We start from the raw sequence: 12,475 nt of genomic DNA, 5'->3' as shown, positions 1-12,475 counted from the left end.
AAAAATGAAGATATTCTCATTCTTTCTCGTAACCAAACTAGAATGGATGGAAGTCACCCATTTTTATTTTTATTTCAAATATATATTAAATATCAATCATTTGTTCTTGATCGCATGACCACAGGTGGACGCTAAGAGCATACGCATAGAATTCTGCACGTGGCGCGTCACATCCTACGTGAACGCAAGATAATTTACTGATATAGAAATTATCTGCAAGTGCACGCATACATTTTCTATGGGAAGACAAAAAACAGGCATAGAAGCGGACAGTTGCTGCACCGGCAACAAAGAATCGAACGAAGGAAATCTGCATTTGACCAGCCCGTGCAGAAAGACTTCACCTAATGTCGGCGGTGCGGCATATCAAAACCCATAGCCCGTGAGGTCCAACCCGCGCGGCTTGCACATGGCCTGAAAATTGTTCAATCGGTTCGATTTTAAATAATTTTTTAAAATCGAGCCGTTCTTTCGATTTAACAGATTTTTAAAATCAAATATTTAATTAAATATAATTAAATTTTTTAATTTAATTTTATATCAATTTATTTTATTTATATAATTTTTTTTAAATATTTAAATAATTTATATATTTTTTTAATTTTAATAAATTGATCGATTTAATTTTTATTTTTTATTTCTGATCCATAATCAAATCAAAATCTAATTGGAATAAGATCAAATCTATATTTTAAATTTTTAATTTATATAAAATATATAATCTAATTTTAAATATATATATATATATATAATATAATATAATTATATATATAAATATATAAAATAATAATATTTTAATTTTAATTTATCGATTCAATTTTATTTCAACAAATCATATAAATTAATAAATTAAAAATCAAATCAAAATATCAATTTTTTTATTTTATTCAATCAAATCGAACTAATTAAACTGTCAAACCATCGTATTTGATTTGATTCGAATCAAATTAGATGATTTAATCAAAATTTTTTATACCTTTCAATAAGATTAAGACCTGAGAATTTCGATCCGCCTTAATCTCTAGAAAATTTTATCACTCAAAGACAACCATTTTTTTTATTTTTATTTTTTTTGACATAATTGCACAACTTGATGCAGAAGATAAATGATGGCTCGTATTCTGTACAGATTCCAGTCTCATACTTACTTCATATACATCTGAAAACATAGTGCTGGCGTTTACGGAGCTGAAATTTCTTGGTAAAATATATAACAAGATAGCTACTGCAGAGACCACTAGTTTCAGACTACTGGGGAGGAAAACCATCAGCAACAGAAAATAATCAAATGCCAGTAGAAATTTAAACTGACATTACACCCATTATTCAGATATCAATCATCACGATACGAAATGTGGACATCTACCACCCAAAACCTGGCATTTTAAAACTTAAGATGTGAATCTAAAACAACAAAATTTTGTTCATCATTACACTACCAGACAAGCTTTCCCAACAGGATGAACCAGGCAAACGTCTCCGGGTTTAGTGCCGTGAGATCGACGATCTACTTGGACCCAGCAAAGCTAGGTTGAATGACGAGGATCCTAGAGCAAATTTGACAGCTTTGTCGCAGATAAGCTTCATTCCCTCCCAGATATGCTAGTAAAGCAGTAAAGTTCTTCAGCACCATTCACGTCCTGTATGCTTTCATCAGGTCCATAAATCCACTGAAAGCTGCAACACGAAAAGGTGATGGTTTTGTCAATAATATGCGACAGACAGTAGGCCTCAGAAATCTAAGTGCATGCATGCAGATGTATGAAATCACGAGAAATACAACTGATAGTGATATTGCATAGCTGCATCAATCTGTAGTGCATCATGACATAAAGACAATATTAAATGAGCAATGTTATGGCAACCCAGAAAAACCACCTCAAAAAAAGTCACTCAGCAGTTTTGCACCATTCTCCTTGCTTGATTATGTGGCAAACTTCAAGATGCCATTTCAAAGAGAGCATTGAGAATACTACAAAACAGCTGAGTGACTTGTTGAGTTCTATTTTTGAGCTACTTAGAGCATTTTCTGTAAATAAACTAGTCCTGAAAAGCCAATGGAAGAAAAGGGAATTTAATGATCACTGAGTAAATGCTGGAACTTTAATGATCTATCAGAAATACAAGCCCCATTTCTTTTGCATGAAAGTGATCATAAAGTGACTCCAGACATCTCCCCAATGCCCTGCACGATTGCCCTCCTCGAAAGGCAGGTTTAGAAATTTAAAGAAAAAAAAAAAAGAAATGACAAAAATGTTGGAGTACCGATGACTATTCAAATTTTCAGAAGCAACGGAGTTGGCCACATAGTTCACCATCATCATAAGGGCAAGTTCACAGGACTTAGATAATTGAAAACGCAAAAATAAGGATTTTTTTTTAAAAAATGTCCCTCATATACAAATACATTGTACATGTACATAAACATGTATATATACATTTACATATACATGTACTTAGATGACTCAAAAAACAACAATCAGGATTTTAAAAAATGCTCCTTATAAATACATGTATATGTACATATCCATGGAGGTAATCGCCCTTATGTTATAGGATACTTATGAACCAAATTTCCAAGGGTTTACATCCCTCCAAATCACAAACTAAATAATATCTGCTTTGCCACTAGAAGGTGCTCGCTTCGGTACCCCTAGACACATAGGTAGGAAACCTCAAATGCATTTGTCTTTTGGTTTTTAGATATTCCAAATCTTCCAGATCATAATTAATGGTGTGGGTATCTAAAACATGCAAAGAAATCTCATCACAACAGAAGGATTATAAGTCAACTCAATCTGTAGGTAGTTCACATACACACTGACATAGGCAGTCTAATATTATCACAAGTTAGAATATTACCAAGCAAAAGAAACATAGAAAAAAAGATCTTCTCAAGTTAACTTGAGGTTATATATCTCAATTTACAATTGGCCGCAATTCAAGTTTAGGTCCTAAATTTAAAATGTCATCGGATCATTTTCATAGTAATCCATACCTTACTGGATTTGACCTCCCTTTGCTCCCAAACTTCCTCAAACATACTCATTTTATATTGCTCCTAGTCTTATCACACAAACATCTCAAACTGTTTTAGCTCATTTTCATTCTTTGGACCCTGATGTTTTCCCCCATGCATGTAGCTATACAATAAACCAGATTTTGTAACTTTCCTATGATATTTGTTCCTCATTTCTCACTAGTAACGACCACAAGAAATAATGTTCTAACATGGAGAGAGTATGCAGAATGTCTTGGATAACAATATCCGATATTGCTGATTGATTCAAACTGCAGAAGCCTTCAGATTCTGCTCAGTAACATACTTGGCACTTCAATAATTCAGGTAGGCCTCTATCTCAACTAATCACTAATTGGAACTGCAGACAGACAGTTGATCTGTAATTCATGATGATAACTTAGCTTTTACAACATAAATGTCCTAAACACAATATCTTTTTGGTTTACTTAAACACAATGTCTTTAGATTTACATGCTTGATTATGTGCAATTAGTTATATTATCCTAGCAAAGCTGAGCATGTGACGGAATAAGTTACCAGGATCAGAATCATGGGGGCCTGGAGAGGACTCCGGATGATACTGAAGAGACATGATTTTTAACTTGGAGCAGGTAAGACCAGCACAGCTATTGTCATTCAAATTTATGTGTGTCACTTCAACCCCAGCTGGAAGTGATGCTGGATCAACTGCATAGTTATGGTTCTGCCAAATGAACAATATATTAAATTAGTAAAACAAAATTTTAGAACCAAAAAACCCCATCAACCTTATGAACCATGAGATAACGTAAATTCAACAAAGTTATGCACAGGAAAGGAAAGGTAAATTGGATGACATTAAAGCACAGAAAAACAAATTATGGTATTTCAAAACCAGATGACCCTCAAGGAAGCACAAGCAGAAGGAATGCTGATCTTCACACCACAACTGATGGCCATGATGGTTCAAAAACCTGTAGCTGGAAGTTTTATTCTGAACAGACTGCTTCTAATGAACCATTCCAAAATAAAGAATCCTGATTTTCTAATAACATAGCCACTTCCAGACTGCTGATGCAGATGTTCAATTTTATAACTAAACAAATTATCATTTATCAGTCCTCGGGCAAAAGCTTACAATCCAATCCTTCAGTAGTAATTTTTCTGCCCTTCTTGATAACATATCAATTGGTCAATCCGCACTAGCAATCTTTTTAAAGTGACAATGGGAAAGTGAAAAGCATTTTAAACAAACATACAGATGGTAGTAACTGACGAACAAATATGAAAAGTTTACTACCCATGGTTGTTTTGAAAAGTATACAAACCTGAGCACTGATGTCAACACGACCACTGCGGAGGTCACAAACTGGATGGTTCCCCCCATGATGGCCAAACTTCATCTTAAAAGTCCTGCCACCCAATGCCTGGCCAAGCAATTGGTGGCCCATGCAGATTCCAAATACAGGAACCTTCCCGATTATTTCTTTTACTGTTTCCACAGCATAAGGGACTGCAGCCGGGTCACCTGGACCATTGCTAAAAAGAACTCCATCAGGTTTCAGTTTTAATGTTTCCAAAGCAGGCCACTTTGAAGGCACAACTGTGATTCTGCAACCATAGGATGCCAAGCGCCTCAAAATATTATGCTTGACTCCAAAATCATATGCAACAACCTGCCACAAGAGAGAGAAAGACATTTTTGAAGGCATGATAGTTTAATACAGAGCATGTCACATGCACAGACATCATTATACTAACATGAAAACTTCCAGCATTGTTCCTATCATTGTTGAATTCCCACTCTGAATCCGTTTTCTCTGACCATTCATATGGAGCACCACATGAAACACCACTTATCAAATCAACACCTGTAAAACAAGAACATAAGCTTTCTTCTGCATTTCAACTTTGAATAAAAAGGAATTGCCCAGTCTAGGACTCTACATCAGAAAGAACTTAAGACTTCTTTTTTTTGTCAGAGATATTTGACGTGTGAGGCACTTATTCTTGCTAAGATCAGCAACCAACAAAGCAAACTAAATTTGTGAGGTAAGCATGGAAGGAAAAAAAAAAAAAGACGGACTGTGTTGCCATTGTGCACTAGAGATGAATGCAGTTCATATATCAAATCCATCTTTCTTCATTCGAAGTCCGTAATCTAAGGAAAGTTTGAAGCGTCGCTTACACTCTTAGGTTGCACAGACTTCAACATGTAGCAAAAAAAGTAAATGTTGCAAAACCATTGGCCTTCCAGGTTTCATAGAACCCCTTTCTTTTTTTTCTTTTTTTTTTTTTTAAGTTGCATGGACAAGAATTTGGAACTTAGTCAAAGGGTTGAAATCAGCCTAAGACTTTGTCTCAGTAACTTGACATACTCTGAGGATTCATACTTTAATCCATAAAAAGCCACCTTGTACAGATTGAGGAAGAGTTCTTGGCTAAAGGTAACTAATAAAACCTCAAGGTTTTCAGAGATATATTATGGATGCTTCCCAACATAGATGTAGTTAAAGGTAAATGAAAGTCCATCATAATTTGTGATCATAGAGCTGATGTGTCAAGGCATTCCCTAATGTCTATTAAGCAGTATTGACTCATAATGACCGTGTAGTCTGCTCATATGATTTCCAGATCTTGGTAGTAGCAGGACAGCACCCAGAAACAGGGAAGGCTGCAAGTGGCACCCAAAAACAGGGAAGGCTGCAAGTGGCACCAAGAAACAGGTGAGACTGCAATGGCTGAACTCCAACTAGAACTAGAAACCAAATTTAATTCGAAGTTAATAAGGACTTGCAGTGATAGTTCTTCAGCAAAGAATTCTTATAGCTTCATCTGTGAGCAGTGAGCCTTTTGAGTAACCCTCATGTAAAACAGAAGACATTGTCTGTTTTTTTTCTGATGTAAGATCAATTGATGTTGTCACTACTGAAGTCAAAACCAGGGAGTGTATTGGATGTACCACAAATCATAGTATTTTATGATCTCTCTTATTTGCAGAATTAAAAATATAATTATAGACAGCTTGGTGTTTGACATAGTACAATAAAATTTCACAAATCTCTCACATCAAATTATAGATCTCTACTTTGAGTAGAATTTTATGAGTTCATGATTTCTGCCATTCTATAATCTGATAACTTTCCATTTTAAAAATTTCTCCTTGTACATCTGATGAAGTTTCAAGTTTCTTAAATTAAATATTTTGGAATCAAGAAATAGGATAAGGTCATGGGTTTGAAATTCACCATTTGCAAATGAAGCATATGAAAAAGAATGTCAAAAGTTACAAACGCATGTGAAAAATACAATCTAAACCATACCAACAATTTTCCATCTGTGGGCCATTTCTAACAGCTCTTCATCTGATTGAGATTCTTTAGTACTTAAGACACCTATAAGGCTCCCATCTTGTCTCAATCTGCGTGTTATTGCACGCGTGTCCACATCATCTGCTCCATACCCGAGATAAAAAAGAAAGCAAATCAAAGTACTGATATATTTAAATAATAAAAAAGAGCTTCTAAGACATCACTTACATATGCCCATGATATTCCTTTTAGCTAAGTAATCACCAAGTGATTCTGTGCACCGCCAGTTGGAAGTGCTAAAAAAATGGGTAAATTAGAATAGGGTTATCAAAATGTAGAAGATGCACTTCTTTTAGCATACACAAACTGTCCTCCCATCATTTATGAAATATAACAGCTAATTGAAGCGTACCAGATGCTTAGATTTCTGATCACTAAACCAGCAAGGAAACATTGACTTGATTCTTCATCATCTGCACAATTAAAGTTCACGATCTAGTCTTTGACGACTTTGATGGGCAATTTCAGCTGATCAGGGGCTAACAAATATTAAAGAACTGATTCACCTACCAGGATTAACACCAGTATTTCCAATATGAGGATTTGTCATCAAGACAAATTGACCAGCATAGCTGGGGTCTGTTAAAATTTCCTGGTACCTAAAATAAATATTTTTCATTGGTAAGATTGTCATACCCAAGGAGAAGCAAAAAGTACGAATCCTCACAAAAAATAATCATGGCATTGGAGATATGATGCATACAAAAGAGATGAAAGAACATCACGGCTTTCTAAATATGATACTTGAAGTATTCTGGCATAAGATTGAGTAGCCTGAATCTTCTTAGAATCCAATGAACACATCCTTGTTAGTATACAACTATAAAATGGACCAGCATATCTAGTGAATAGCACATTGGAGATCAAAGCATCAACTTTTAAAGGTACTTAAACAACATTTCTCAGATTCCCCTAATAATTGTCTAAGATATCTCTTTTGGAATTCACCAAGAATCAATGTGCTGATTGATCGTTAAGTGACTTATGGTGATATTCTACAGTTATGTAAAATTGTTATGGTCCCTCCGAGATGATGTAGCCTAAAACTCAATTCCATTTGTTCAATTTAGTCCTCCAAAAGCTTCGCCCGCATTTCAATCCAATATAATCATTGTATATATAGGGTTTAAGTTGACAAATGCCCAGGTATACAAGACCCTCAATCACAAGAGTTCATGATATTTAAAGTAAAAAGGAATTACAGAATTCACAAGCATACAAATAGGTTGCAAGTTGCCAGTAACCTTGTTTTTCCAGCATGACCAAATAACTGATGAATTTATGGCAAGTCATACCCAACAGTATGAAGTACAACAAATATTGCCTGATATCTATAAACTGTAGCTGTGTCTTGTAAGTTAACTCCTGAAAATGTAAATGCACAGATAAGAACAAATCAAACATTGTAAAATCATAGCAATGCTCCGAAGACCACTTATGAGACTGTTCGGATGCTCATGGATTACAGATACAGCTTGCAACCTCTCTGTAGAAGCATGATATAAACATGGAATCTAATTTTTTTTCTAATAAACTATGTTTTATCTAGCGGTCATTGTTGCATATGTGGTAAAGATTGCATCAATTTCCAATTTATCTTCCTGAGGATCACAAGTTGGAAGTAATTATAATCCGATAAAAAATATATATTATCCAAAATCTATTTTATTAGAAAGACATATTATCCGTATTTTATGCATCAACTGAAAACCATCATTTCCCTTAGAAAGCAAAACATGCTGGTTAAGTTTTACATGTCAGTGTAATATGTAATGCCGACTATACATGAAAGCATTGCAATTCTTGCAAAGCAGTACAATCAAAATTAACTTGACCGGCATTCTGGGAATAAGGTAACTTTTTTATATTTCCCAAGATATATTGCTTCAGTCAAGTATAAATTAATTAAAAGCTTTATAATTGAGCAAGTTTTGCCTAGATCCTTATATTCACACTATCAAGAATGAAGCACCGTTATTCAGAATGAGATTAAAATAGATAAATCAAACTCAGATAATGAAAAGTTTAATAAATAATATTATAATAGATTTAGTGCATACTTAATGCAAGGTGAAAACATCAGTTTGAAAAGAGAAAAGCCATGGATAGAAAATCGCAGAAAGGTAAATAAAAGAAGAGGAAAATAATAGTTCCAGCACATTCTCTAGATGATCGAGTAATTGTGCAATCAAAACTGGATTTATGGTATGGGCCATTGATATTCAAAAATATAGCAGGTAAGTGCAAAGAAGATGTTAATTACCCTGTTAAAGATGTATTGAACACCACTTCACCAACTTGCGTTCCTGAAGCACCAAATGACTTGGCTCTCCATATAGAACCATCTTCAAGAACAAGCCTGGCATCATATGTCTTCCATGGTCTTTGCACTGGATTGCATGAGGAAAAACAGATCAGACTCTACACCTTTCTATATGATTGAATTTATAGAGAGAGGATAAACAAAATGTGACAGTTTGAAAATAGTTAGGGCCTATTTGGATGGTTGGGCCTAAAATCTTATGGGATTCATGACCCAAACATAAAAAAATACTGGATTATAAGTAAGCCAGATCCTATATTTATAAGTATCTAGAATCATTTTTGAGTGGGCTGGCCTGGATCCCATAGGAAGAAAAAAATTACCTGCTGAGGTCATTTTTTTCTTCTTATGGGATCCGGGCCAGCCCATTCAAAAAATGATTCTAGATACTTGTAAACAATGAACTGACCTGCTTATAGTCCATTAACTTTGATGCTTGGGCCACGAATCCCATAGGATTTTAGGTCCAACCATCCAAACAGACCCTTAGTTGGATTGATTTTATATAGTGCATATGCTAAATGTAGCATGAAAAAGTAAAGATATAAATAATTTATTTGAATGCTGAACTTAACATTAAGTCAAAGATGCAAAGTCTGACAAAACAAAGTTTTGGATCCTTTTCTAAAACTAAAACAAAGCAGATACAAGGGGCATTAAAGATTCTAACAAACAGCAGAACAGAGAGAGGCTCTGAAAGGCCTTTAGGCTCTTGAGCCACTTAGTCGACAACAATAACATGAATTCCAGATAGATGATTCCAAGAGAAGGTTGGGACACTTATATTCCTTCCATGTCACCTAAAACACAGAAGATTTCCCAGGTCCTTCGAATCAGAAAACACTTGCACAATAATAGTTCTGCATCATTCACTAAGAATATGAACATATATTATATCTTTTTAATCAAACAATTATATCAATTAGGCCACCCTAAGGCAAGAATCAGTACATATTTGCAACAAAGTGAGCAAGAAATCTGAAGCATCCAAGAACTGACTAGCTTATTAGTGCCAATGCAAACATTAGCAATAGTGTCGCCCATCTATGTGCAGCCAGCAATATTCGCCCTACTTGGCCAATTATTTCTCCCAAAGGCCAAGTTCCAGAAAAAGAATTTGCCTTTAGGACAGCATCCTCACAAATTTCGTCCTAGTCTTTTTTTTTTTTTTTTCCAAAAAAAAAAACTCCTTTCCACTCTTTAAACATCAAGAAGATTCTAAATCCCCAAATTAATACATCAAATAATACAGTATGTGAAATTGTTAAGCAACGAACCCAATAGCTAAATGTAGAACAATTGGTATCAAAACAGCATTATTAGGTAGTGAGAAAATAAACAACCAGACTGAATCATCCACAAATCGCTTACCATCTCCATCACAAGATGCGTCAACCGTGCTCACCCCTTTTGCACTTTGACTGCTACTCACTGCCTGTAACTGCCAAGTAAGAAGACAAATTAACACATTGATACAAATCCACTCAATTAAATTCACTATTACTTTTAAAAATTATTTAAAAAACAAACATGGAAGGCTCTCGAACCATCATTCATCTCAAATAAAAAAAATCTTATCAAGATTGGCAAAAGCACCGCTGGTAAAGAAACGGATTTATGTTTTATCAGAAAAGAAAGAAAGTTGAGTCAAATAGAAACAAATAAGTTCAAGAACTTTATGTTCACAAATAGATTTTGAAATTTCTTAACATGTAAATGCAAAACCGGCTCCCAATCCACTCTATAGGAAAAAAAACCCTATTTGTTCGAGAGAAAAAAAAATTTAAAGCTCAACATACACAAACCCAGCAACTAGAATAAGTGCAAGACGCTTACTTTTGCCTCGGGTGGGGGGGGGGGGGGAGGGGAATAGTACTCTTTATTACCAAAGAAAGACAAGTTTGGTCCGATGGAAACAAATATATTAAAAACCCTGGGAAATAACCCAGAAGTTCACAAATATTTTGAAATTTATCAAGCGTAAATCCAACAAAAAGCCCCCAAATCGTCCATCATATCGAAAGACGAAATCTTGAAAGGGCCGGGAAAAAAAAAAAAGCATTTTTCCAAACAAACGAAACCCTACACGTCAAGATAGAAGAAGCCAGCAACTTGAATGACAGCAAGACGCCACCTTTCGACTCGAAAGGTAAGAAACCAATCAACCTTTACCTGGATTCTGAGCCAGCGAGAGCTATCACCTCGGATGGGAGCGGCCGAGGTCTTCGGGAAGAGAAGGGAGAAGGGTTTTCGGGGGGCGGCCTGACACTCAGACGAGAAGACGCCGTCTCTTGGATGCCGGATGGGCTTCACGGGAGAAAGGGGTTGAATTGTCGCCATAAGAAGAAGAAGACGACGACGACGAAGAAGAAGAAAAGAAGCAGGGGGTGGCTGAGAGAATAGGAGACGAGAGAGCGTAGTAGCAGCCCTGTTCCCTAGAACGCAGGATAAACAGAAGGCAATTTAGAGTAGGTCGCGGCTTTCTGCGACGGCATCCAGGGGCAAATGATCGAGGAACGGAAGGCCGTCGGATCTCATCTGCGCCTCATGTGCCGTCTATGTGATTCCTGCGGTCACACTAAGTTGCGACCAGATCGCTTTTAATTTTTTATGCTTACAATTAATTATGCAAAAAATTATTTACAGATTATTATTATTTTATTTTAATTCATCATAAATATATTTATTTTTTAAATTTATTTAATTCAAAACACAATGATACAGCAGAATTGTTACGTAATACCATATAACTTGTTTGTGTGACACGATCAAAAGTGATGTGATAATTTCATCATGATCAGATAAAATTGATGATTAAGATCCGAATTGAATGAATTCAAATATTTGATGTTCTAATTGTGCTAAGTTGAAATATTTTTTTAAGTAATTAATCCTACTTATTCCACGCCTTTTATAAGCCCAAAATTCGCGGGACATGCACCGCGCGCACCACGCAGCCGTACGCCAAGGCAATCACCGAGTCGGAAAGAGTACGTCGAAGGAGACGCGACAATTTCTCTCCTCGGAGGAGTCGCAAAAGGTCCGGACTCTGATGCCCACCGCCCACGTAGGTGTGCAAGTTGGACAGGATCCAGCAACGCTCTGCCCGGATCTCGACCTGTTCGTCAGTTTGAGTTTGATCCCGTCCCTAAATACCGTGCATCCAAGAATTCGGTTGGGTTATATTTGGACAGGAGAAATTTGTAAATCTTATTAGCTGCATGGGTTGGGGCGAAGCATTTTAAAACTTATGCCTAACTATTCTACCCAAGAAGAAATAATGCCTATTCAATTGAACTAGAACTGAAGCAAATTACTTACTTTTAGTGATTTTACTAGGCCGAAACTATTATGCAATAAGATAAGTTCCCTTCTCGTTCTCAAGATACTTCGTCAATGACACTGTTCACGTATCAAACATAATACGCTAGAGGATCCAAACAAGTCTGCCATAATGAAAATGTGCATATTCTTATGTTACCTTGAAGAGTCCTTGTATATTGGCTCGAAATTAATGTTACTAGAAAGATTGCTTGCTTAATAATCAAGCAACCAGTATGTGCTAATCCATGAATATAAACTGGAAAACAAGACTGCGTTCCTTCATGCAGATTAAGGTCTTCCGGTTTTCTGCAATTAAGCAGCAAACCACCCCCAAGAGAAACCAACTCACTTTTACCGAACTCTTAATCCTCGTACTTCAATTGGCTACCGAGCACCAGAGAGTCTCAAGAATTAAGAACGGGCAATTACGATCAAAAACTACCACCAGCTTTGAAC

The 12,475-nt window shown here is 35.8% G+C and overlaps 1 protein-coding gene across 2 annotated transcripts; it reads right to left on the bottom strand.

The window, feature by feature from the left end:
- Positions 1–1,281: 1,281 nt before the first annotated feature.
- Positions 1,282–11,137, bottom strand: LOC105059138 (carbamoyl phosphate synthase small chain, chloroplastic). 2 transcript variants are annotated; one of them, XM_010942358.4, is made up of 11 exons: positions 10,868–11,135; positions 10,067–10,136; positions 8,636–8,762; positions 6,883–6,971; positions 6,725–6,785; positions 6,541–6,608; positions 6,325–6,453; positions 4,763–4,872; positions 4,330–4,677; positions 3,560–3,725; positions 1,282–1,677 (listed from the first exon to the last, which is right to left on the bottom strand). In XM_010942358.4, exons 1-11 carry the CDS (start codon positions 11,033–11,035, stop codon positions 1,634–1,636), a joined length of 1,380 nt encoding a protein of 459 aa, XP_010940660.1. In that variant the 5' UTR covers positions 11,036–11,135; the 3' UTR covers positions 1,282–1,633. The 2 variants fall into 2 exon arrangements, with proteins under 2 accessions (XP_010940660.1, XP_010940661.1); XM_010942359.4 differs by having other exon boundaries at positions 1,364–1,677; positions 10,067–10,130; positions 10,868–11,137.
- Positions 11,138–12,475: the final 1,338 nt, after the last annotated feature.

Source organism: Elaeis guineensis, chromosome 16, assembly GCF_000442705.2.
Source record: "Elaeis guineensis isolate ETL-2024a chromosome 16, EG11, whole genome shotgun sequence".
Lineage (NCBI taxonomy): Eukaryota > Viridiplantae > Streptophyta > Magnoliopsida > Arecales > Arecaceae > Elaeis > Elaeis guineensis.
Note: the sequence above shows the minus strand (reverse complement) of the source record. Positions and strands in the feature narration are given on the sequence as shown.

Excerpts from the sequence above, each read along its gene's own strand:
- LOC105059138 (XM_010942358.4), bottom strand. The coding sequence starts at position 11,035 with ATGGCGACAATTCAACCCCTTTCTCCCGTGAAGCCCATCCGGCATCCA. Across the intron at positions 4,678-4,762 it reads ACAATGCTGGAAGTTTTCAT|GTTGTTGCATATGATTTTGG; the intron begins GTTAGTATAATG and ends CTCTTGTGGCAG. Across the intron at positions 3,726-4,329 it reads GTGTTGACATCAGTGCTCAG|AACCATAACTATGCAGTTGA; the intron begins GTTTGTATACTT and ends TTCATTTGGCAG.